At 38.3% G+C, this 22,227-nt stretch overlaps 1 protein-coding gene across 4 annotated transcripts in view; it reads right to left on the bottom strand.

Annotated features, from left to right (window-relative positions):
• GON4L (gon-4 like) overlaps positions 1–22,227 on the bottom strand; it is a 298,840-nt gene that overhangs the window by 228,137 nt on the left and 48,476 nt on the right. For 3 of the 4 annotated variants that reach the window (XM_044002396.1, XM_044002395.1, XM_044002398.1), the window contains exons 5-12: positions 20,295–20,369; positions 17,184–17,234; positions 16,045–16,095; positions 15,678–15,773; positions 15,259–15,378; positions 14,211–14,381; positions 5,555–5,747; positions 1,520–1,621 (exon numbers count right to left, since the gene is read on the bottom strand). In XM_044002396.1, coding sequence (XP_043858331.1) covers positions 1,520–1,621; positions 5,555–5,747; positions 14,211–14,381; positions 15,259–15,378; positions 15,678–15,773; positions 16,045–16,095; positions 17,184–17,234; positions 20,295–20,369 — 859 coding nt within the window. Of the gene's footprint in view, positions 1–1,519; positions 1,622–5,554; positions 5,748–14,210; positions 14,382–15,258; positions 15,379–15,677; positions 15,774–16,044; positions 16,096–17,183; positions 17,235–20,294; positions 20,370–22,227 lie in introns of those variants that run through there. The other variant, XM_044002397.1, reaches the window with a different exon arrangement.

Genomic DNA, 22,227 nt, shown 5'->3' with positions numbered 1-22,227 from the left:
CCCAGTCTCTATATTCTTAATAAAAATAACTAACATTTAGCCCTTAAAAGCTGATAAAGCACTTTACAAATATTATTTCATTTTATCCTCACAACAACCCTGGTAAGTAGGGGTTACTTATGATCTCCATTTTACAGATGATGAAACTGAGACAGACAGAGGTTAAGTGACTATTCCAGGCAGGGTCACATAGCTAGTCAATGTCTGAGGCATTATTTGAACTCAGGACTTCCTGCCTCCAGGCCCAACCCTTTAACCTACTGAACCCCCTCAAGATCCCCATTTCTCTGAGCATCAATTCTTTACCTCCAAATCCAAGTTAGATATCTCTATCTGGAATCTTATCAACTTCTCAAATGTGATAGTCCAAAAGTGCTCTTTATCTTTCCCCCAAATTTCTCTACTGGCCACAGCACCATGATTCTTTCAGTTGCCCAGATTCACAACCTAGGAACCATGCTCAGCACTTTATAATTACTCAGTTGCCAAACATTATAAATGTCAACTTGTAAAGTTTAATAATTTTTGCATCCATCCACTTCTCTCTGCTCACACCACAATCACCTACCTCTCACTTAGACAAGTCCAATAGTTCTCTAACTGGTTTCCCTGCACTGCCTCCTCTATGTAACTGCCAAACTGATCTTTCAAAAGCATAGATCTGACTGTATGTCACTCCTTTGCTCTGAAAGAGCCAAATGCAACCTCTAAGATAAAATATAAATTCCTTGCTTTGGTATTTAAAGCCCTTCACAATCTGATCCCTGTGTACCTTTGTGGGTGGATTTTACATTTTTTTTCCTCACTCTAGCCAAATTGGCTTACTTGATCCTTACACAACATCCTATCTTTCATCTCCATGCCTTTGCATAGGGTATCTTCCCCATCATGCCTGGAATACTCTCCTCCCTAAAATGCCTAACTCAAGGGATTTTAACTCAAGTTTCACCTTCTTCAAAAGGCCTTTTCCCATTTATGCAGATGTTAATGGCCATAAGATTATGAAAGTAGGTCCTTAAAAGCCACCTAGTCCAAACCCCTCATTTCAGAAACAAGGAGGCTGATACCTCAAGAGGTAAAGTAATATGCCTATGGTCATATGGATAAATGAGAGACAAGTTTAGAATCTAGATACTCTTTGTATATATCCGTTATTTACTCATCAGTGGACATGTTATAGCCCTTCAATAGACTGTAAACTCCTTGAGGGCAGGGGCTGTCTTATTTTTGTACTCCTATGTCCTAGGACTTCGTATAGTGATATAGTAGCAACTGGTAGGTCCTTAATAAATGTTTGCTGGTAAACTCCAAGTCCAGCTTGGCATCATGTTAATTGGATTGTTAGGCTCAATTCTGCAGTAGCTAAAGCTATAGAGCTTCAAAATTTCATCTGAGAGAAGATCTGAGCATCCCAGCAAAGAGGAGTTCTAAATTCCACCCCCCAAATTTTATACTCAAAGATATCAGAGGGGAAGTGGAGAAGAGCTGAGGTTTGGACACACACTCAACAAAGACTCACTGGTAATTCTCACTGCCCGGTCATTGCGGAAGTCCTCTGTGTCAGGTTCATCAAGGTCTTCTAGGAAGTTATATTCTGGATCATCATCATCATCAGCTTCGTCTAAAGAGGGAAAAAAGAAGATGCTTTTTAGACACTTTCTAATCACTGACTCTGATGCTAACGCTCAATGTTCAGGAATCTCTGTATCTTGGGCTGGGCTCTCCTCTGGCCAAAGACATCTGTTAAGCTCCATTAAGGACCAGAGAAAAACTTGTCGATTTCTGCAGTAATGCCTTTGCAAAGGTACCACATAAGGTCAAAATGCAACAGGATGAAATTTATCCAGGATAAATATAAATTTAAGCCCTGAATTTATGTTAAAAAATTAAATAATCGTATTAAGTAATTGTACAAGATGATGCCTTCCCATTTCTCTCCACTAAGATTTATCCCTGTCATCCTTCAAAACATTCAACAATCCCTATCTTACTTGAGAAAGCTTCTCTAACCTCCACACAATTCTAGTCACTCCTTTTCAAAGTATTTATGTACTCAAAGCTTACAATAATTTAATTTATATCTTGATTTATGTTGTGTTTTAGTGTAGATGCATACTCCATCAAAATCACAAGTTTTTTGAGAGGGTTTTGTCTTTTATTTCTTTGGTACTTCCCTAAGCGACCCAATAGTTAGGGCTCTGTACACTGTTAAATGACTAGTAGAGGTTCTGGAGAATGTCCAGTAGCATAAGGCAATTAGGTATAGGTTTACAAACCTCCTTCATCTATAGACAGCTCCTGTCCAAACAGAGCAAAGATGGGGCAAGTCAGAACCCCAGAGCACCAGTCTCTATGGTGGTTTGGAAGGCTTGCTGAAAAGGCCTTTAGGAAGGGTCCCTCTCAGCTTTTAGTAACTTAGTTATATATTCTGCCCTCTGGACATAATTATTTAACTGTAATTAACAAGCTTAACATCTACCCAATTTATTCTAGCCTAGTGTGCTCCTCCAAAGCTACTTCTTAATTACTTTCTGCAAATGAGTTTCAATAATATGCAGATCATTTAGTGCAAGGTATATGTAGAAAATAGTTTAGCAATGATCCACTTGCACAAAGAGCAGCATGTTTATTTTTATTTATTTATTCATTCACTCATTCATTCATTTATTTGCAGGGCAATAAGGGTTAAGTGACTTCTCAAGGTCACATAGCTAGTAAGTGTCAAGAATCTGAGGCCACATTTGAACTCAAGTCGTCCTGACTCCAAGGCCAATGCTTTATCCACTAGGCCACCTAGCTGCCCCCAAGAAAATAAACTTTTAAAAGAAGGATACAGGGGCAGCTAGGTGGCGCAGTGGATAGAGCACAGGCCCTGGATTCAGGAGCACCTGAGTTCAAATCCGGCCTGAGACACTTGACACTTACTACCTGTGTGACCCTGGGCAAGTCACTTAACCCTCATTGCCCCGCAAAAACAAAAAAAAACAAAAACAAAAAAAAACAAAAGAAGGATACAGCTCATATCAATCACTACTTGTGATCAATCAATACTACTTATACCCTCAAAACCCGGAAAGTCAGTTTTTTCTCTCTGGTCTTTCTGTTCTAGCAGCTGTCAGCTATGACCTTTGTAACTAAGATAATGAAAACAAGATACTAAAGCTGAAGCTATAGACAAAATTATGAGCCCAACAAAAGCAGCTCACCTACTTTCTATAAATGCCCTTGTCTTGACTTATGCCTCAGTACACAACGGAGAATTCACTAGTCCTAGTTTTACCACAGATTTACTGTGTAACTCTGGGCAAGTCAATGATTTCTCTGGGTTCTCATTTAATCATCTGCAGAGTGTGAAGAATCATTCCTGTTCATTCTTCTTTCCCTCATTAGGACAATACTCCTAATTATTTGGGAACTAATCACTTTACTTCTCAGCGTCCCCATTTCACAAACTCCAAAAAGGGATGGGGAAGCAGTTTGACTGGGTGATCTGTCATGTCCTTTCCAACTCTTAACTCCTACAATTTTTGTCCCCTTATTTGTGCACCCATTCATATGTTGAGCTTCATCTTTTTCTCACTTTGTTCTTGAGAACTTTTTGCTGCTTAGAGGAAGAAAGAAAAGATGAAACTTAAATTAGTCTACCTTGTTTTTTGTCTTTTCTTTGGTGGGGCAACGAGGGTTAAGTGACTTGCCCAGGGTCACACAGCTAGTAAGTGTCAAGTGTCTGAGGCAGCATTTGAACTCAGGTCCTCCTGAATCCAAGGCCTGGTGCTTTATCCAGTGCGCCACTTAGCTGCCCCCAGTAGCTGACCTTTTCACAAATGATTGTCAGCAGGGGCAGCTAGGTGATGCAGTAAAGCACCAGGCCTGGATTCAGGAGGACCTGAGTTCAAATGCTGCCTCAGACACTTGACACTTACTAGCTGTGTGACCCTGGGCAAGTCACTTAACCCTCGTTGCCCCACCAAAAAAAAAAATAAAACAAAACAAAAAAACAAATGAATGTCAGTTCCACAACCCAGTCATACATACGCAATTAACTAGAATTTTTAACTCCTACCCCCACCCACCAAAAAACACCAAGCCTCACTTTAGGGATGTTATCTTAGTACCAACTTTGCTAAGGAGACTTAGAAAAGGACATTTTCAACCAAACTCCTGAATACCACCTACCAAGTGATAGAGTTGCTACTGACATCAGTAGAAGGAATATCCACGTGAACAAAACCACAAATACTTGAAGTATTGAAATATACATATTAGGGATTGTGTTTTTTTTTAAAAGTAGTATTGTATTTTTTCCAATTACATGCAAACACTATTTCTTTTTTTTTTTTGGTGAGGCAATTGGGGTTAAGTGACTTGCCCAGGGTCACACAGCTAGTTAAGTGTCAAGTGTCCAAGGCTGGATTTGAACTCAGGTCCTGCTGAATCCAAGGCCCCTGCTCTATCCACTGTGCCACCTAGCTGCCCCACAAACACTATTTCTGACATTCAATTTTTAAAAAGTCTTGAGTTCCAAATTTTCTCCTTCCCCTCCTCCCTCCCAAAGAAGGTAAGCAATTTGATATAGGTTATATATGTGCAATCATGTAAAACATTTTAGGGATTTTGTTTTTAACATTCCAGGATATATACTAGAATTAGACATTTAAACCAATCTCCTACTGACTCATGAGATACTGAGTTCCAAGCCAGATAGTAAGAGTCGTCAAGTGGAAGCTGAGCATATACCAGAAATACTACACAAAGCACTGATGGTTTAGGCTGTCCTAGATGAAACTCTGAGGTTCCTTCTGAATTTGGAACTCTATGATCCCTATACCTTTCTCTTTATTTCTTATTGATCAATGAATGCAGGTGTTCAGAATGAGAATAATTAAGCAGTACATAAAAATGCAGTCATCAAAGAGGCTGATTCTTGATTCTCCCAGTTGTCAGGCATCCAAATTGCCTTGACTCTGCATTTATTTTGTAATTTCTTATCTTGTGTGATGTATCTACAAAATAGAACATAAGCTCCTAGAGCATCTTTCTATTCCTAGGGTCTGGCACAATACCAGACATATAGCAGGCCCTTAAAAAATGCTTGTTGAATAGAATTGAAATATACAATTATGTTTCTTATATCATACTAAGGCAGAAAGGCATCCTAACAGATTTTAGAAAAATTTAACATGAAAGGTTCAAGTCAACCCTAAGTAAAACAGGGTTTTAGAAAACAAGGTCACCTCATGCAGGAAAGTCCCTCTTTAATAATTCTAACAGGTAGATCATACTTATGTTCTCTCCTTACACAAACTGACTGCTGTAATAGCACACATGGTGTATTTCCCTAGATAATGTAAGCTCTATGAGAATGGGGACCAATCTGGTTTATGTTTTTGTATCCCCAGGGCCCACCGCACATCACACACTTAATAAATGTTTGATAAACTGAACTGTTTGAATTCAACTAGCCAAACATCCTGTTCTCTTAAGTTTTCAGTTAACTGAAAATGTCAAGTGATTAGGAAAGAAGTATTAATTAATGCCAATGAAGACCACTTACCTTCATTTTCTACATCATCATTCATGAGCCCCCCAAGCCACATTTTCCAGTCCTCATCATCTGCTGTATTGGGGTCATACATGTCTGGTGTGATATCTGGAGCCCGGAGCTCAGCCTCCAGCTGTCCTAAGGGAACATCTTTTAGGGGCATTTTGGAGCGTGTGCGGAAGGCAATGAGGCTGTCATCCAATGGCTGGCCAATGGCAAAAAGGGTGAAACAGAATATCAATAAAAGTCTCATTTTTTTCAGAATCCAGACTACATTCTCAAACTCTAGGATTCAGGTTCTGATTGAATTCCTAGTTTATATGATATGTCCATTTCTTTTTCTTTTTTAAGAAAATTACTTTTAATGGTCATTAAAAAAAAAACTTGAGTTCTTAATTCTCTTCCTCCCTCCATCCCTTCCCCTACCCACTAAGAAGGCAAGCAATATTACAATTATATATGTGAAAGAATTCAAAACATTCTCATATTAGCCACGATGCCAAACATAATAATAAAGTGAGAAAATTAACTTCAATTTGCACTCAGAGTTCACCAAGTCTTTCTCTGGAGGTAGATAGCATTTTTCACCAAGAGGCTTTCTGAACTGTCTTTGATCATTACATTGATAAGAGTAGCTAAGTCTTTCATAACTGACCATCATTACAATATTGCTGTTACTGCATACAATGATCTCCTGGTTCAATTCACTTCATTTTGCATCAGTTCATATAGGTCTTCCTATGCTTTTATGAAACCACCCTCTTTATCATTTCTTATACCACAACAGTATTCCTTAATTATTATATAGCACAATTTGTTCAGCCATTCTTCAACTGATAGGCATCCCTTTAATTTCTAAGTCTTGCCACCACAAAAAGAGCTGTTCTAAATATTTTTGTACACATAGGTCCTCTCCCTTTTTCTCTGCTCTCTTTGTAATAGAGATCCAACAGTGGTATTGCTGGATCAAAGGATAGACAAAGTTCTACCATCTTTTGGACATAGTTCCAGATTGTTCTTCAGAATGGTTGGACCAGTTAACAACTCGAACATGTTCATCAGTGAACCTATTTTCCCACACCCCCTTCCAGCATCTGTCATTTCTTTTCTTTTTTTAGTGAGGAAATTGGGGTTAAGTGACTTGTCCAGGGTCACACAGCTAGTAAGTGTTAAGTGTCTAAGGCCAGGTTTGAACTCAGGTGCTCCTGACTCCAGGGCCGGCACTCTATCTACTGTGCCACCTAGCTGCCCCCTCATCTGTCATTTCTAATAGATATGAGGTGGTATCTCAGAGTAGTTTTAATTTGCATTTCTCTAACCAATAATGATTGAGAGCATTTTTTTTCATATGACTATAGATTGTTTTGATTTCTTCTTCTGAAAGCTGTCTGTTCATAGCTTTTGACTATTTACCAACTGGGGATAAGTGTTCATTTCTTAATACAATGAAATTACTATGAAATACACAGGTGACAGAGGAGCCCTTCTCTAAGGCTGATTCTGACTTTAAATCCCAGACTTCTAAAACTGACACTTAAAAATAAAAATAAAGATTACTTTCCCCAAACTTTAAGATTCTAAGGGTTTTCGGGGCAGCTAGATGGCGCAGTGGTAAAGGCCCTGGATTCAGGAGTACCTGAGGCCAAATCCAGCCTCAGACACTTGACATGAGCTATGTGACCCTGGGCAAGTCACTTAACCCTCACTGCCCTGCAAAAAAAAAGAAAAAGAAAAAGAAAAAAAGGAAAAAAGAAGATTCTAAGGGTTTTCATTCCTCCCCACCAATCCTTTCATTTAGAAGGGAAATACTACATAGAAAATTTTAAAATAATGCAAGATAACAAAGGGACTTATGTTAGCTGTAAGACATTATGGGGGCAGCTAGGTGGCACAGTGGATAGAGCACCGGCCCTAGAATCAGGAGGACCTGAGTTCAAATCCGGCCTTAGACCCTTGACATTTACTAGCTGTGTGACCCTTGGCAAGTCACTTAACCCCAACTGCCTTGTAAAAAAAAAAAACACAACAAAAACAAAACAAAACAAAACAAACCCAAAGACATTATGGACATGTGACTATGGGAGATCATGGCATTTCTACCTCAGAAATGGATAACTACAGCCATATTTTAAATTTAATTTTTTTTCCATTTAACAGTAATCTATTTTCTCTCCTTCTATGTCCCTACTAACCCCTCGTAATATCCTCGTAGCAAACATGTATAGTCAAGTAGAACAAATTCCCACACTGACCAAGTTCAGAAGTATGTATCTCATTCAGCTACATTTAACATTTCATGTCAATCTTCAAGCAAATACGAAGAGGAAACATTTGCCGTTTTCAACTCTATTGATATCATGATTAAAGGCATCAGTATGGTGTCATGTAAAGGATCAACACATGGATTCAAATTTCAGCTCTGCCACTGCCTACCTTCCTAAGAAAGCTCCCTTCACTTCCCTGATTCTCAGTTTCCTCATCTGTCAAACATGGATAATGATACCTGAACTTTTAATGCACTTCACTCTACATCTTTTATCTTCCCTTTTGAAATGCAAGCTCAGTGGGGTAGCTAGGTGGCGCAGTGGATAAAGCACTGGCCCTGGATTCAGGAGGACCTGAGTTCAAATCCGACCTCAGACACTTGACGCTAACTAGCTGTGTGACCCTGGCAAGTCACTTAACCCCCATTGCCCTGCAAAAAAAAAAAAAAAAAGTTTGCTGTCCTTGAAATGCAAGCTCAGGGTTAGTTTAAAAACTAGAATACCTCATAGAGTGTCCTGCAAATAGAAGATGCTGAATTGCTTGCTGAACTGAAGGGAATTATTGTGGACAAAGTCAAGCCAAATAATCCAGTATTTATTAGGTGCCTACTATGTGCCAAGCATTGTGCTAAGAGTTGGAGATACAAAGAAAGGCAAGACACTGGCTTTTCAAGGAGTCCACAATTTAATAGGCAGACTATGTATAAACAACTATATACAAGGAAGATCCATAAAGGATATAGATTAGGTAAACAAGATAAGGAAGGCATTCTGAAGGAGATCAAGCAAGTCTTCTTTCAGAAAGAAGGATTCCGGCTGGGAACTGAAGGAAGTCAAGGAAGACAGGAGACAGAGATGAAGAGGGAAAGAATTCAAGCCATGGGCAAGAAACCCTGAAAATGCACTATGTCAGGAGATGGAGTGCCTTTAGGGGAGAAGTGTAGAGGGGGCCAGTGTAAGTAGACAGCAAAGGGCAAGGGAAGAAGGGGCAAGGACAGTGGAACAGCAGGCAGGGGTGAGGCTATGAAGGGGCTAGAGAGGATTCTATATTTGATGCTGGAGGCTATTCAGGAGAGCGTGGCCTGGCCAGACCTGTACTTTAGGAAGATCATTTGGACAGCTGAGTGCAGAATAGACTGCAATGGGGAGAAACTTGAGGGAGAGAGACCAACCAGCAGATGATTGCAATAGTGCAGACATAAAGTGATAAGGGTTTGCATCAAGGTGATGGCAGCGTCACAGGAAATAAAGGTGTACGTGTGAGAAATGTCATGAATGTAGAATTGACAGTACTTGGTAACAGATTGTATAGGAGAAGAGTGGTAAAAGGGAGTGACACCTACACCTATGAGCATGGGTGCCTGGGATGATGGCGATGCCTTTAGTATCAGCAATAGGGTAGTTAGGAAGAGGGAAAGGCTTGGGGGAAAAGATAATTACTTCAGTTTTGGACATATTGAGTTTAAGATGTCCAAATGAAAGTTGGAGAGACACAAATGGAGGTCAGGATAGAGATTAGAGCTGGATAAACAGATCTGAGAATCAAGAGCACAGAGATGATAACTGAATCCATGAGAGCTAATGAAATTACTAAGTGAAATATTACAGTGGGAGAAAAGCAGAAGGTCCAGGAGAGAGATTTGGGGGACATCCTCTGTTAGTGATTGTGAATTGGATGAAGATCCAGAAAAGAAGACTATGGGGCAGTCAGAGAAGCAGGAGAACCAGCGGAGAACAATGTCACAAAAACCTAGAGAGAAGAGAGTATCAAAGATAAGAAGGTGATCGAGAGTGTCAAAAAGCTGCACAGAAGTGGTCATTATATTTGGGAATTAAAATTGAGTTATGAGGTAAGAAGCTAGATTGTAGAGAATTATGGAGAGAATGAGAGGAAAGGAAGTAGAGGCACCAGTTACTTAAAGACACTCTTTTCAAGGAGTTTAGCCACAAAAGGGAGGAGAGAAATGGAGAGATATGGTGAAAGTTTTTTGAGGATGAGAAACGGTAGTGTTTATAGGCATCAGAAAAACAGAGAGCAGGGGCAGCTAGGTGACACAGTGGATAAAGCACCGGCCCTGGATTCAGGAGTACCTGAGTTCAAATCCGGCCTCAGACACTTAACACTTACTAGCTGTGTGACCCTGGGCAAGTCACTTAACCCCAACTGCCTCACTAAAAAAAAAAAAAAGAAGTGAGAAAGTGGAGATGATGGCGTAAGCAAACTGCTGAACAAGATGGGAATGGAATGGGAACACATGCATATAAAAGGATTTGCACTGGCAAAGAGAAGGGCCACCTCTTCATGTGAGAGAAGAGTGAAGAAGATATCGGAGAAGGCATGCAAATGATGTGAGATGAGGGGAGAAGAGGAAGTCCTTGGCAAACGGCCTCAATTTTTTCAATGCCTTATTTGGCAAGGTTCTCAGCTGAGATGTCTTAGGAACTCTGTTCAGCGTAACAACCAACCACAATTCCAGAGAACTAATGCTGAAACATGCTACCCACCACCTGATAAAGAGATGCACTCAGGAGTGCAGAATGGCCATTTCCAAAAGAAAAAAAAATGCCATATTCAATGAGGAACTTTTTTTGCTTGACTACATATATATGCAACAGAGGTTCCATTTTTCTTTTGTTCTCAACTGAAAGAGGGAGAGAAGGTAGATTTTAGATGATTGAAAATATATAGGGGGCGGAGCCAAGATGGCGGAGAGGAAACAGCAAGCTGCCTGAGCTCTCCTGTTCCCTCAAAAAGAACATTAAATCAAGCCTCTGGACGGATTCTGAAACTACAGAACCTGCAAAGAAACAGAGAGACACAGTCTTCCAACCAGAGATAATTTAGAAGACTTAAGGAAAAGGTCGGTCTGACTTTACTATGTTAGCTCTGCCTATCCATGAGCAATTGATATCTTTCCAATTATTTAGCTCTGATTTGATTTGTGTGAAGAGTGGTAGTTGTGTTCACAGAGTTCCTGGGTTTGTCTTGGCAAGTAGACTCCCAAGTATTTTATATTATCTATTGTTACTTTAAATGGAATTTCTCTTTCTATCTCTTGCTGCTGGACTTTGTTGGTCATGTATAGAAATGCAGTACCAGACCTGGAGCTTTACTATAAAGTGGCAGTCATCAAAACTATCTGGTACTGGCTAAAAAATAGAGTGGTAGATCAATGGAATAGGCTAGGCACAGGAAATGCAGTAGTAAATGACACTAGTAATGTAGTGTTTGATAAACCCAAAGACTCCAGCTTCTGGGATAGGAACTCAGTATTTGACAAAAACTGCTGGGAAAACTGGAAGATAGCATGGCAGAAATTAGGCATACACCAACATCTTACACCTTATACTAAAATAAGGTCAAAATGGATACATGATTTAGACATAAGAGGTGATACCATAAGTAAATTAGGAGAGAAAGGAATAGTCTACCTATCAGATCTTTGGAAAGGAAAACAGTTTATGACCAAACAAGACATAGAGTATATTATAAAATGCAAAATGGATGATTTTGATTACATTAAATTAAAAAATTTTTGTACAAACAGAAGTAATGCATCCAAAATTAGAAGGGAGGCAGAAAGCTGGGAAACAATTTTTGTGGCCAGTACTTCTGATAAAGGCCTCATCTCTAAAATATATAGGGAACTAAATCAAATTTATAAGAATCCAAGTCATTCCCCAATTGAGAAATGGTCAAAGGATATGAACAAGCAGTTTTCTGATGAAGAAATCAAAGCTATCTATTCCCATATGAAAAAATGCTCTAAATCTCTAATGATTAGAGAGATGCAAATTAAAACAACTCTGAGGGACCACCTGACACCTATCAGATTGGCTAAAATGACAAAAAAGGAAGATAATAAATGTTGGAGAAGCTGTGGGAAAATTGGAACACTAATGCATTGTTGGTGGAGCTGTGAATTGATCCAACCATTCTGGAGAACAATCTGGAATTATGCCCAAAGGGTGATAAAGCTGTGCATACCCTTTGACCCAGGAATACCACTTTTGGTTCTTTTGCCCAAAGAAATCATGGAAAGTGGAAAGGGACCCACATGTACAAAAATATTTATAGCTGCTCTTTATGTGGTGGCAAGGAATTGGAAGTTGAGGGGATGCCCATCCATTGGGGAATGGCTGGACAAGTTGTGGTATATGAATACAATGGAATACTATTGTGCTGTAAGAAACGATGAGCAGGAGGAATTCAGAGAAACCTGGAGGGTCTTGCGTGGGCTGATGATGAGTGAGATGAGCAGAACCAGAAGAACATTGTACACAGTATCATCAACACTGAGTGTTGATCTACTGTGATGGACTATATTCTTCTCACCAATGCAATGGTACAGAAGAGTTCCAGGGAACTCATGATAGAAGAGGATCTCCAAATTCAGGGGAAAAAAAAAGAACTGTGGAGTATAGATGCTGAATGAACCATACTATTTCTTTTGGTTTGGGGGCTGTTGTTTTTTCTATTTTGAGGTTTTTCATCATTGCTCTGATTTTTCTCTTATAACATGACTAATGCAGAAATATGTTTAATGTTATTATATATACATATAAATATATATAACCTATATCAGATTACCTGCTGTCTAGGAGAGGGGGGAGGGAGGGGAGGGATCGAGAGGAATCTGAAATTGGAAAGCTTGTATAAACAAAAGTTGAGAACTATCTTTACATGTAATGGGAAAAAATAAAATACTTTATTAATTAAAAAAATTAAAATTAAAATATATATATATTTTTTTAAGTTTTACAGAGATACCTAGAACAATGAGAGGACACGTGTAGGAGAGGACTGTTAGTGAATTCTGGTTCTTTTCTTTAGTCTGGTTATCCAACCTTGTGATAATTTCAGAGGCATTTACACCTAGGAAGGATAATCATTGTCTTAAAGGCCAAAGTTTTTTTCCCCCCAACTATGTCTATTTATTAAGTAATGCATGCCACTTGCATGACAAATCAGTACCAGTAGCCTTCCTCAGCTTTGGCACTGGACCATGTTAAAATAATTAATCAAATAAGACCAATTAATTAAAAGAAAACAATTAACCAGGATACAAAAAATTAGGTAATCTGATTACTTTCCTTTCTTTCTTTCTGGTGAGGCAAGTGGGGTTAAGTGACTTGCCCAGGGTCACACAGCTAGTAAGTGTCAAGTGTCTGAGGCTGGATTTGAACTCGGGTTCTCCTGAATCCAGGACCAGTGCTTTATCCACTGCGCCAACTAGCTGCCCTAAACATTTGTTTTTATAAAATTTCTATTTCCAAATTTTTCTCCCTTCCTCCCTTCCCTCCCCCCCTTCCCAAGACAGCAAGCAATCTGATATAGGTTATATATATACAATCATATTAAACATATTTCTGCATTAGTCATGTTCTGAAAAATGAATCTGAGCAAAAGGGAAAAACCAGAAAAAAGGAAAAAAAAAGAAGAAACAGTATGGTTCAATCTGCATCTAGACTTCACAGTTTTTTCTAGATGTGGAGAGTATTTTCCATCATGAGTCCTTTGGAATTATCTTGGACCACTGTATTGCTGAGAAGAATTTGATCAGGCCAAAGTTTATAAAGTCTTAGCCTTAAGACGATTCTCCCTATTTTGCTCAGCTCAATTTGCATCAGCTCATATTAGTCTTCTTGTATGAATTAATTTGTTTCATTGAAACAATCCCCATCATCATTTTTTATGGCACACTGATGTTCCATCACATTTATCAGACATCTTGCTCAGCCATTCCCCAGTTGACAGGCACTCCCTCAGATTCACATTTTTTTCTACCTCGAAAAAAGTATAAATATATATATATATATATATTTTTGGTTTGGTTTGGTTTGGTTTTGCAGGGCAATGAGGGTTAAGTGACTTGCCCACAGTCACACAGTGAGTGTCAAGTGTCTAAAGCTGAATTTGAACTCAGGTCCTCCTGAATCTAGGACCAGTGCTTTATCCATTGTGCCACCTAGTATTTTTTGTACATCTTTAGTGAGAGTTTGTTTTGCAATCCTTCCCTTAGAAGCAAGAGAGTAGAAAAAGCTTTCAAAGACTCTTCCCTTAGAAAATTCTGCTCTCCAATACTTGGGCACCCATATCTTTCACTGACATAGAAAATTGGGGGGCAGAATTGGTACATTAAAAGAATGAATTGTGTTTCTGCATTCCCTACTGATAATACTTCCTGCCTACAATATACAATCCCATCCTTTCTTTAGCAGCTTTGAATCTTATTGACAATGAAAAAGCAAAAACTGAGTAGAGTTTACAAGGCTATACTTTCATGATACTTGCCTTCTGTACTGGAATTCAAAGGGAAAAATCTCTTCTTCCCTTTGAACCCCCAACTCCACCAAATTACTCCCCTTAACAGCCCAAGTTACCTGGATCCCCATGTGTTTACCTGAAATGAATCCATGCAGACTGGACTGCAATCCAGCTCTTCATCCACTGCATGTAGTTTCTCCATAAAAGTACTATCTTTGTTCTGTTTGGGCTTAGGAGGTGGGGGAGGCCCCATAGGTACAACCTCAGCACTGATGTGCCTGACAGGAGGGGTGTTGATTTTCTCAGCCTGATTAAGAAAGGTAATTACATTAAACAAAGACCTTATAACTAGAAAGGACACACCTCTCTCCACCCCAGACAAGGGCCGACTATATTTCATTCTGTTTCCTACCACTCAATCATCTTACTATTGCAGCCTTCTAATGAGACCAAATGGGATGCTACTAAAGTGGACATGAAGTGAGAAAATTATTAGGTCTTTAATCTGAATGTCTTTTTAGTGCATAAATAGAAGATACAAGGTACCAGACAAAGGAAAGCTAAATGAAATATAGGGATCTCTTGCCTTTTCCTTCTCTCTATTGAAGTAGTAAGAAAATCAAACTCTTCTCTTACTGGTAAGTTTCAATGTAGCCTTAGCTATTCATTTCATGGAGCCCCTTTGTAACCAAAGCAGCTAAGAATAAACGATAACCTCCAATCTCAATGAAACCACATAGTGTCTTAACATTTTGCCCAATTCAGAGGTCACATAAGTCATTGAGTTTACCCTGGATAAATAAGCAAAAGAATGATACATATCAGGGCTTTTAACAACAGGTTGGGTTCATGGGCAACTTTTAATTACTCATATAATGGATCCATGCACAGCATATAACATACAAAATGATAATAAATAATAGAAAAAAGCTGGCTCTACAACACATTAGATACATGTAGTCAGTGGCACAGTGTTAGTCACACAAATGCAATTGCTCACAGAGAGACAGACATACTCATTTTCTCTTTCTCTTTCATTTGCTCACTCTTGCTCTTCTCTCTCTTAATATAATTCTTTTTCTAATGAACTAAAGTCCCAGGTTTGGAATAGGTAATTCTCAAGAGAGTAATTAAAAATAATTCTTAGAGAGATAACTGAAAGCTCACTACATTTTTTTATTTACCTCTGAGAGCATACCACCCTCCTCATCTGTCTCCGTCATTTCTGAGGACTGTCTCATTCTGGATCTCTTTGATCCCCGTGGAGAAGAAGCAGTGCTTTCCACATCACTTTCCAATAAACTCTACAAAAGGAAGTCAGTAACCCAAGTCATTACTCTTTGCAACTGCCCTTAACTGAATTTGGGTTCACTCGCTTTAATTATCTTTGCCAAACAATTATATAAAAATGTCAAGATGATATGAATTATAAGCAAACACAATCTCTGGATCTAAGCTGCAAAGAAATGAACTGACAAAAGTACTGTAACTCCATCTTACAGGACAGGTAATCTTACAAACTCAAGAAAGTAAAGTAAAGTAAACCTAGCCCTGTGGAGACAAACTTCTGAAACCAGTAGAGCCATGGAAGCTATTTGCTCACCTCCTCAGCTGTTTCATCTTCATCCTCATCTTCTGGCTGATATTCTTCATCTGAAGAATCATCTTCTTCAAGGGGAATATCCACAAACTGAGGAGGCTGCAATAATCCAACCATAAGACAACAGAACAGAAGAACATACAAGACAAATGAACTTGGAGCAAGGAAAAACAAGAGGCAACCCTGGTTGCAGACTACCTTCATCCCTAAATGCAGTCAGATAAAAAGGATATGGTTAAAGAGGTCACTAGATTATTAAAGAGACAAAAGTAAGCAAGAGTACAGGGAAAGGTAAAAACACAAACAGGATAAATCACAGAGGTTTTTAGAACTGTCCATTGGGTACAAGAATCTTATTGGCAAAGCTTACCTTGATTTCATTTGCCTTCTTAATTGGAGAAATGTTCCACGTTGGAATTACCTACCAAAAAAACTAAAAAAAGTAAGTTCCCTTATACATAAACACACATTACTTTATGAGTCTTCCTTCCTTACTATCACAATGGGCTACAGATTGCATGGGGGGAAGGGGAGAAATAGGACAGATGGTAGTGTCTGAGGATGTTTTGTGTCTGTGAAAAAAAGAAACAGAGTAAGAGGTTCAGACATCTATTTATCCTATTATTACAGCTGCTCTCAAAATTTACCTTGCCTGAGCAAACCCCAAGTCATTAGCACCTAAAGCACTGAAGACCTAAAGAAGGGGTGCACCTGCTCCTGAGGTTCCACCAGAAACAGAGATGATTTCCACAGATACAGGTGAATATAATAAGGTAAACTAACTGGAAGTAGTCTTGTGGGCCAGTGGATAGATCTCTGAATATGATTTCTACAGCTCTAAATGCTTCCATTCTTTAAAGATAATTAGGGGGCAGCTAGGTGGCGCAGTAGATAGAGCACTGGCCCTGGAGTCAGGAGGACCTGGGTTCAAATCCAGCCTCAGACACTTGACACTTACTAGCTGTATGACCTTGGGCAAGTCACTTAACCCCCATTGCCTGCAAAAAAACAAACAAACAAACAAAAACCCAAATCCTGCTCCAGCCACTAGTTATTAGCCATGTGAACTTGGGCAAGTCACTTAATTTTTCTCAGTTTCAGTTTCCTCTCCTGTACAATGAGGCAGCATCATTTCACATGGTTGTTGTGAGGATCAAATGAGATAATGTGGGGGCAGCTAGGTGGCAAAGTGGATAAAGCACCGGCCCAGGATTCAGGAGGACCTGAGTTCAAATCCGGTCTCAGACACTTGACACTTACTAGCTGTGTGACCCTGGGCAAGTCACTTAACCCTCATTGCCCTGCCCCAAAAACAAAAACAAAAACAAACCAAAACAAAAAAGGAGATAATGTGTAGAAAGTGCTTAGCACAGTGCCTGGCACATAGTAAGTGCTATATAAAATGCTTATCCCCCAACTCTCCTTTCCTATATTTCCCTCTAGTAAGTATCAAACATAACCTAATGCATTAGACATAAAAAAAAGGGGGGGGGGCAAAAAACTACTCACCACTCCTTTTTCTACAACTTCCTTCAGTTTCGACCGTGTCATTTTAGGTTCCTGAGAGAAAGAAAAAGAGGAAAAGAAACTGCGAATGAAAATGACATTGTGTTTTCTAGGAAAATCATACAGTTCCTAAACAGATAATTGTTTCCTTTATATTAATGTTTACTTCTTCAATTTATTTCTCTTATCTTCTTCTATAATTAACATTATAGCACCATGCTAAATAGCAGCAGTAAATTCTTGGCCATTAGGAGGATACAGAGACACACAACTCTAGATTTGCAGTGGAAAAATGAGGAACTATGTGAGAAGAATGTGGCATGCACTGTCAAATGCTGTTATTTTGTCAACTGGCTTCGTTTGAACTGTTTTTCTTTGTTAGAAAAGGTTTGGCCTGGAGGGTCTTGCGTGGGCTGATGATGAGTGAGATGAGCAGAACCAGAAGAACATTGTACACAGTATCATCAACATTGAGTGTTGATCTACTATGATGGACTATATTCTTCTCACCAATGCAATGGCACAGAAGAGTTCCAGGGAACTTGTGATGGAAGAGGATCTCCAAATCCAAGAAAAAAAAACAACAACTGCGGAGTATAGATGCTGAATGAACCATACTATTTCTTTTGTTTTTGATGCTGTTGTTTTTTTCTATTTTGAGGGTTTTCATCATTGCTCTGATTTTTTCTCTTATAACATGACTAATGCAGAAATATGTTTAATGTTATTATGTGTATATATATATATATATATATATATATACACACACATATATATATACATAAATATATAACCTATATCAGATTACCTGCTGTCTAGGGGAAAGGGGAGGGAGGGGAGGGAGGGAGAAAAATCTGAAATTGTAAAGCTTGTATAAACAAAAGTTGAGAACTATCTTTACACGTAACAGAAAAAAAATAAAATACTTTATTAATTAAAAAAAAAAAGAAAAGGTTTGGGATGGGGGCATGGAGCACAGAGAGAGAAGGAAAGGGTATATATTCAGAAATGACTATGTTGTAAAAACAAAAGTCATGAATTAAGTCCTATTTTTAACCAAAAAAAAAAAAAGAAACTAGAAATGCTTGCTTTACCCTTAATTTTATTAGGAAGGTTTCCAGTTTTTTCCCCACTTCAAATAATGCTAGATTTTTATAATACTAAGGAAAGATACTTTCAGTTGTATGCCTTCTACTGATTTTTAACATACATGCTGTATTTTGTGAAAAGCTTTTCATGACTCTATTACAATGTGGTTTTTACTGTTTTGACATTAGTAAAATACGTTAATAACTTCAGTGATGTTGCATTTCTGATATCTGAAGATAAACAGAAGAATATGAATTACTGGGGAAGGAACTCATTTTTCAACACAAACAGCTGGGACTCTTAGGTAGCAGTTCTGAAGAAAACAGGTTTAAGCCAGCACCTTATCCAATATCCCTTAATAAATTCCAAATGTATCTATGAGGTAAATTAAAAAGCCATAATATAAAAAATTAGGAGAAATGAAGGTTGCGTCATAACTGCACATGGGGAAAAATCTTTAAGCAGTCAAAATGCATAGAAAGTTATAAAAGGAAAAAGATCATTTTAATCATTTAAAGTTTTTGTACAAATAAAAGCAAAGCAAATAGAAGAAATGTAAAATGGGGAAAATTTATGCATTAAACATCTCTAATTAAAATTCAAAATATACAGAGAATTGATTCAAATATGAAAGGTTAAAAGCTATATCTCTGAAGAATATGAATTTGGGGTCAAAGAATATGAACAGATAATTTATATTCTGAAAACCATTAACAATAAGCACGTGAAAAGTCTTCAAATTGCTGATAATCAAAGAAATGAATATTAAAACAACTCTGAAATATCAATTTATACCTAATCAAATTAGCAAAGAAAGAGAAATTCAATGTTGGCAGAACTGTGGGGGAAAAAAACAGGCACACTGATTCACTGCTGGTGGAGCTGCAATTTGTTATAACCATTTTAGAGAGAAAAATGGAATCACGTAATTAAATACAAGTTATAAAATTGTTCATATTCTTTGACCCCAATGCCCTGCAACTAAATTTATAGCAACACTCTCCCCTCAAGGAGTTTAAAGATAGTGGGTAAAGGCTATAAAAACTATAAAACTATAAAAAAATATTCAATTAAAAATAATATTTACTATTTGTAATAACAAAAATTTTAAAATAAATAATGTGCCCAAGACCAAGGAATAGCTGAATAAACATGAATGTAATGGAATATTATTATTCTGTAAGGAACAATGAATATGAATAATTCAAAGAAATATAGGAAGACATGAATTAATGCTGGGTGAAGTAAGCAGACTGAAAAGAATATACACTGACTACAACTATGGATAAGAAGATAACATGGACACTTAACCCCAATTGCCTCACTAAAAAAAAAAGAAGATAACATGGAGGGGCAGCTAGGTGGTGCAGTGGATAGAGCACTGGCCCTGGAATCAGGAGTACCTGAGTTCAAATCTGGCCTCAGACGCTTGACACTTATTAGCTGCGTGACCCTGGGCAAGTCACTTAACCCCAATTGCCTCACCAAAAAAAAGAAGAAGAAGATAATATGGGCAAAAAAACTAAGTTAAATACAATGTAGGAACTACTTTATTACACTCAAAGAACAAAGACTTCTATTCTTTTGGGGCAGCTAGGTGGTGCAGTGGATAGAGCACTGGCCCTGGAGTCAGGAGTACCTGAGTTCAAATCCAGCCTCAGACACTTAACACTTACTAGCTGTGTGACCCTGGGCAAGTCACTTAACCCTAATTGCCTCACACACACACAAAAGACTTCTTTTTAAATAGTACATTACAAAAGTGCAAGATTGCATATATAGATTCTCAATTATAAACACACTTTGGTATTGTTTTACTTAAAAGTTTTTGGGAAGTATACTTCAGGTGTTTAATAGCTATTAAAACAAAATTATCAATTTAAAAAATAAGAAAGCAACATTGGGGCTTCAGAGTTTTGATATGCTAATCCTACTGTTGATGCTGTTAAATCTATTTCTAAGTTCCCTCTCGAGTCCCACCAATTTTTCTGGCTAAATCATCACATTAAAGTTTTAATAACTCACAAACACGGGCAAGTCTTCTGTTTCACTGATGGCTGCCTTCATCATTGCTACCACATGTTCATTTGTGATCACTTCCTGGAGAAAAAGGATATTTTTGCTTTAAGCAACAAAGCTTTGTTTATTTGAATTAAAACTATATTATAGGGGGCAACTAGGTGGTGCAGTGGATAAAGCACCGACCCTGGATTCGTGAGGTCCTGAGTTCAAATCCAGCCTGACACCTGACACTTACTAGCTGTGTGACCCTGGGCACGTCACTTAACCCTCATTGCCCCATCAAAAAAACCAAAACAAACCAAAACAAAAAACCAAAACAAAACCCCACTATATTATAGAATCAAAGAAATGGAAAATTGGAAGGGAACCTAATCCCCACTACAACCTACCTGACTAATTGTCATCCACCCTCTGCCTGAAGACCTTCAAGAACAGGGACCCACACAGCCTCTCTAGACAGTACATTCTACTTTGGGACAGCTCTAATTCATAGGAAGGTTTTTCTTGATATCAAGTATAAACTGACTAAATCTTTATAACCTTCACTCACTGCCCCTGACTTACTCTCTAGGATCAAACAGAACAAATTTCCTTCATGTGACAGTCCTTCAAATACCTGACCACAGTTTTTATGTCACTTCTAAGGCTTCTCCAGGATAAAAATGCCTTGTTTCTCCCACCAATTCTCAATAACTCCAGGCCATCCAGACCATCCTGGTGGTCCTCTTCAGAATAACATGGCTTATCAATGTTCTTCTATAGGACTCAGAACTGAACACAATACCCATGTGAAGTCTGATACGGGCAGATTACAAGGGGACTATCACCTTCCAATTCCTGGAAGCTACGCCTCTCTTAATATGATGTCAAGATTTAATTAGCTTTTTTGGCTATCACACTACTGACTCATATTTGAACTTGCAGTCCACTAAAACGCCCAGATCTTTTTTAAAACAACTACTGTCTAATCACACTCTCCTTATCTTCTACTTGTGATTTTTTTTTTTTGTATCTGAGAGCAAAATTTTACATTTGTCCCTAGTGAATTGCATGATGTTAGATTGGACCCAATGTTCTAGCCTGTCAAGATGCTTTTGGATACTGATTCTGTTGTACAATGCACCAGCTATTTCTTCTAACTTTTGTGTCATCTGAAAATTTGAGGAGCATACTAGCTATGTCTTTAATAGTAAAAATGTTTTTCATGCTACTACAAAACCTTTGGGCTTGAGATATGCCAAAAATAAAACCCAAAATACCCAAGTAACTTCTGTGCAGAGAATGAAAGTGAGGAGCCTATAAAGAAATCACCTTCTTCTCCCTAGGTGGTGTTATTTGGGTTGGTGTTTTTTTGGACACTGTTCTGGTTGTCTTCCTCCTTGTCTCCTTCTCAGACGCCTTTTCTGGATCTTCATCCAGTTCACACTCATTAACAAAGGATGTTCCCCAAACTTCTGTTTTTGGCCCTCTGCTTTTCACTTCTTAAATGGATTGTTACAATAGCCTTCTAACTGGTGTTCCTGCATCCAATTTCTCTCCTCTTCAATTAATCCTTTACACCACTGCCTACATAACTTTCCTAATGTACCACACCCTGAAAACATCCCTGTTTCAAAGATGTAAGAAAATACTTAGTTGGCATTCAAGGCCTTTTGACTCCAACCTATCTTTCTTGCTTTCTCTCATGATGACCCTCTTTAAATACTGTCCTTTCAATTAAATTGTCCTACTTGTGGCCCCTGATTCTTGTCTTGCTCCCCTCCATCTCTATGCCTTTGCTTACACTGTCCCTCATGTTTAATATGAACCTTTCTCTCCTCCATTTCTACTTACTAGAATCTTTCCTTTCCTTTAAAGTCCAACTCAGGCACCAACCCTTCCATAAAGCCTTCACTGAACTCCCAGGTAGAAGTCATCTTTGTCTTTTCAAATTTCC

This window comes from Dromiciops gliroides, chromosome 4, assembly GCF_019393635.1.
Source record: "Dromiciops gliroides isolate mDroGli1 chromosome 4, mDroGli1.pri, whole genome shotgun sequence".
NCBI lineage: Eukaryota > Metazoa > Chordata > Mammalia > Microbiotheria > Microbiotheriidae > Dromiciops > Dromiciops gliroides.
Note: the sequence above shows the minus strand (reverse complement) of the source record. Positions and strands in the feature narration are given on the sequence as shown.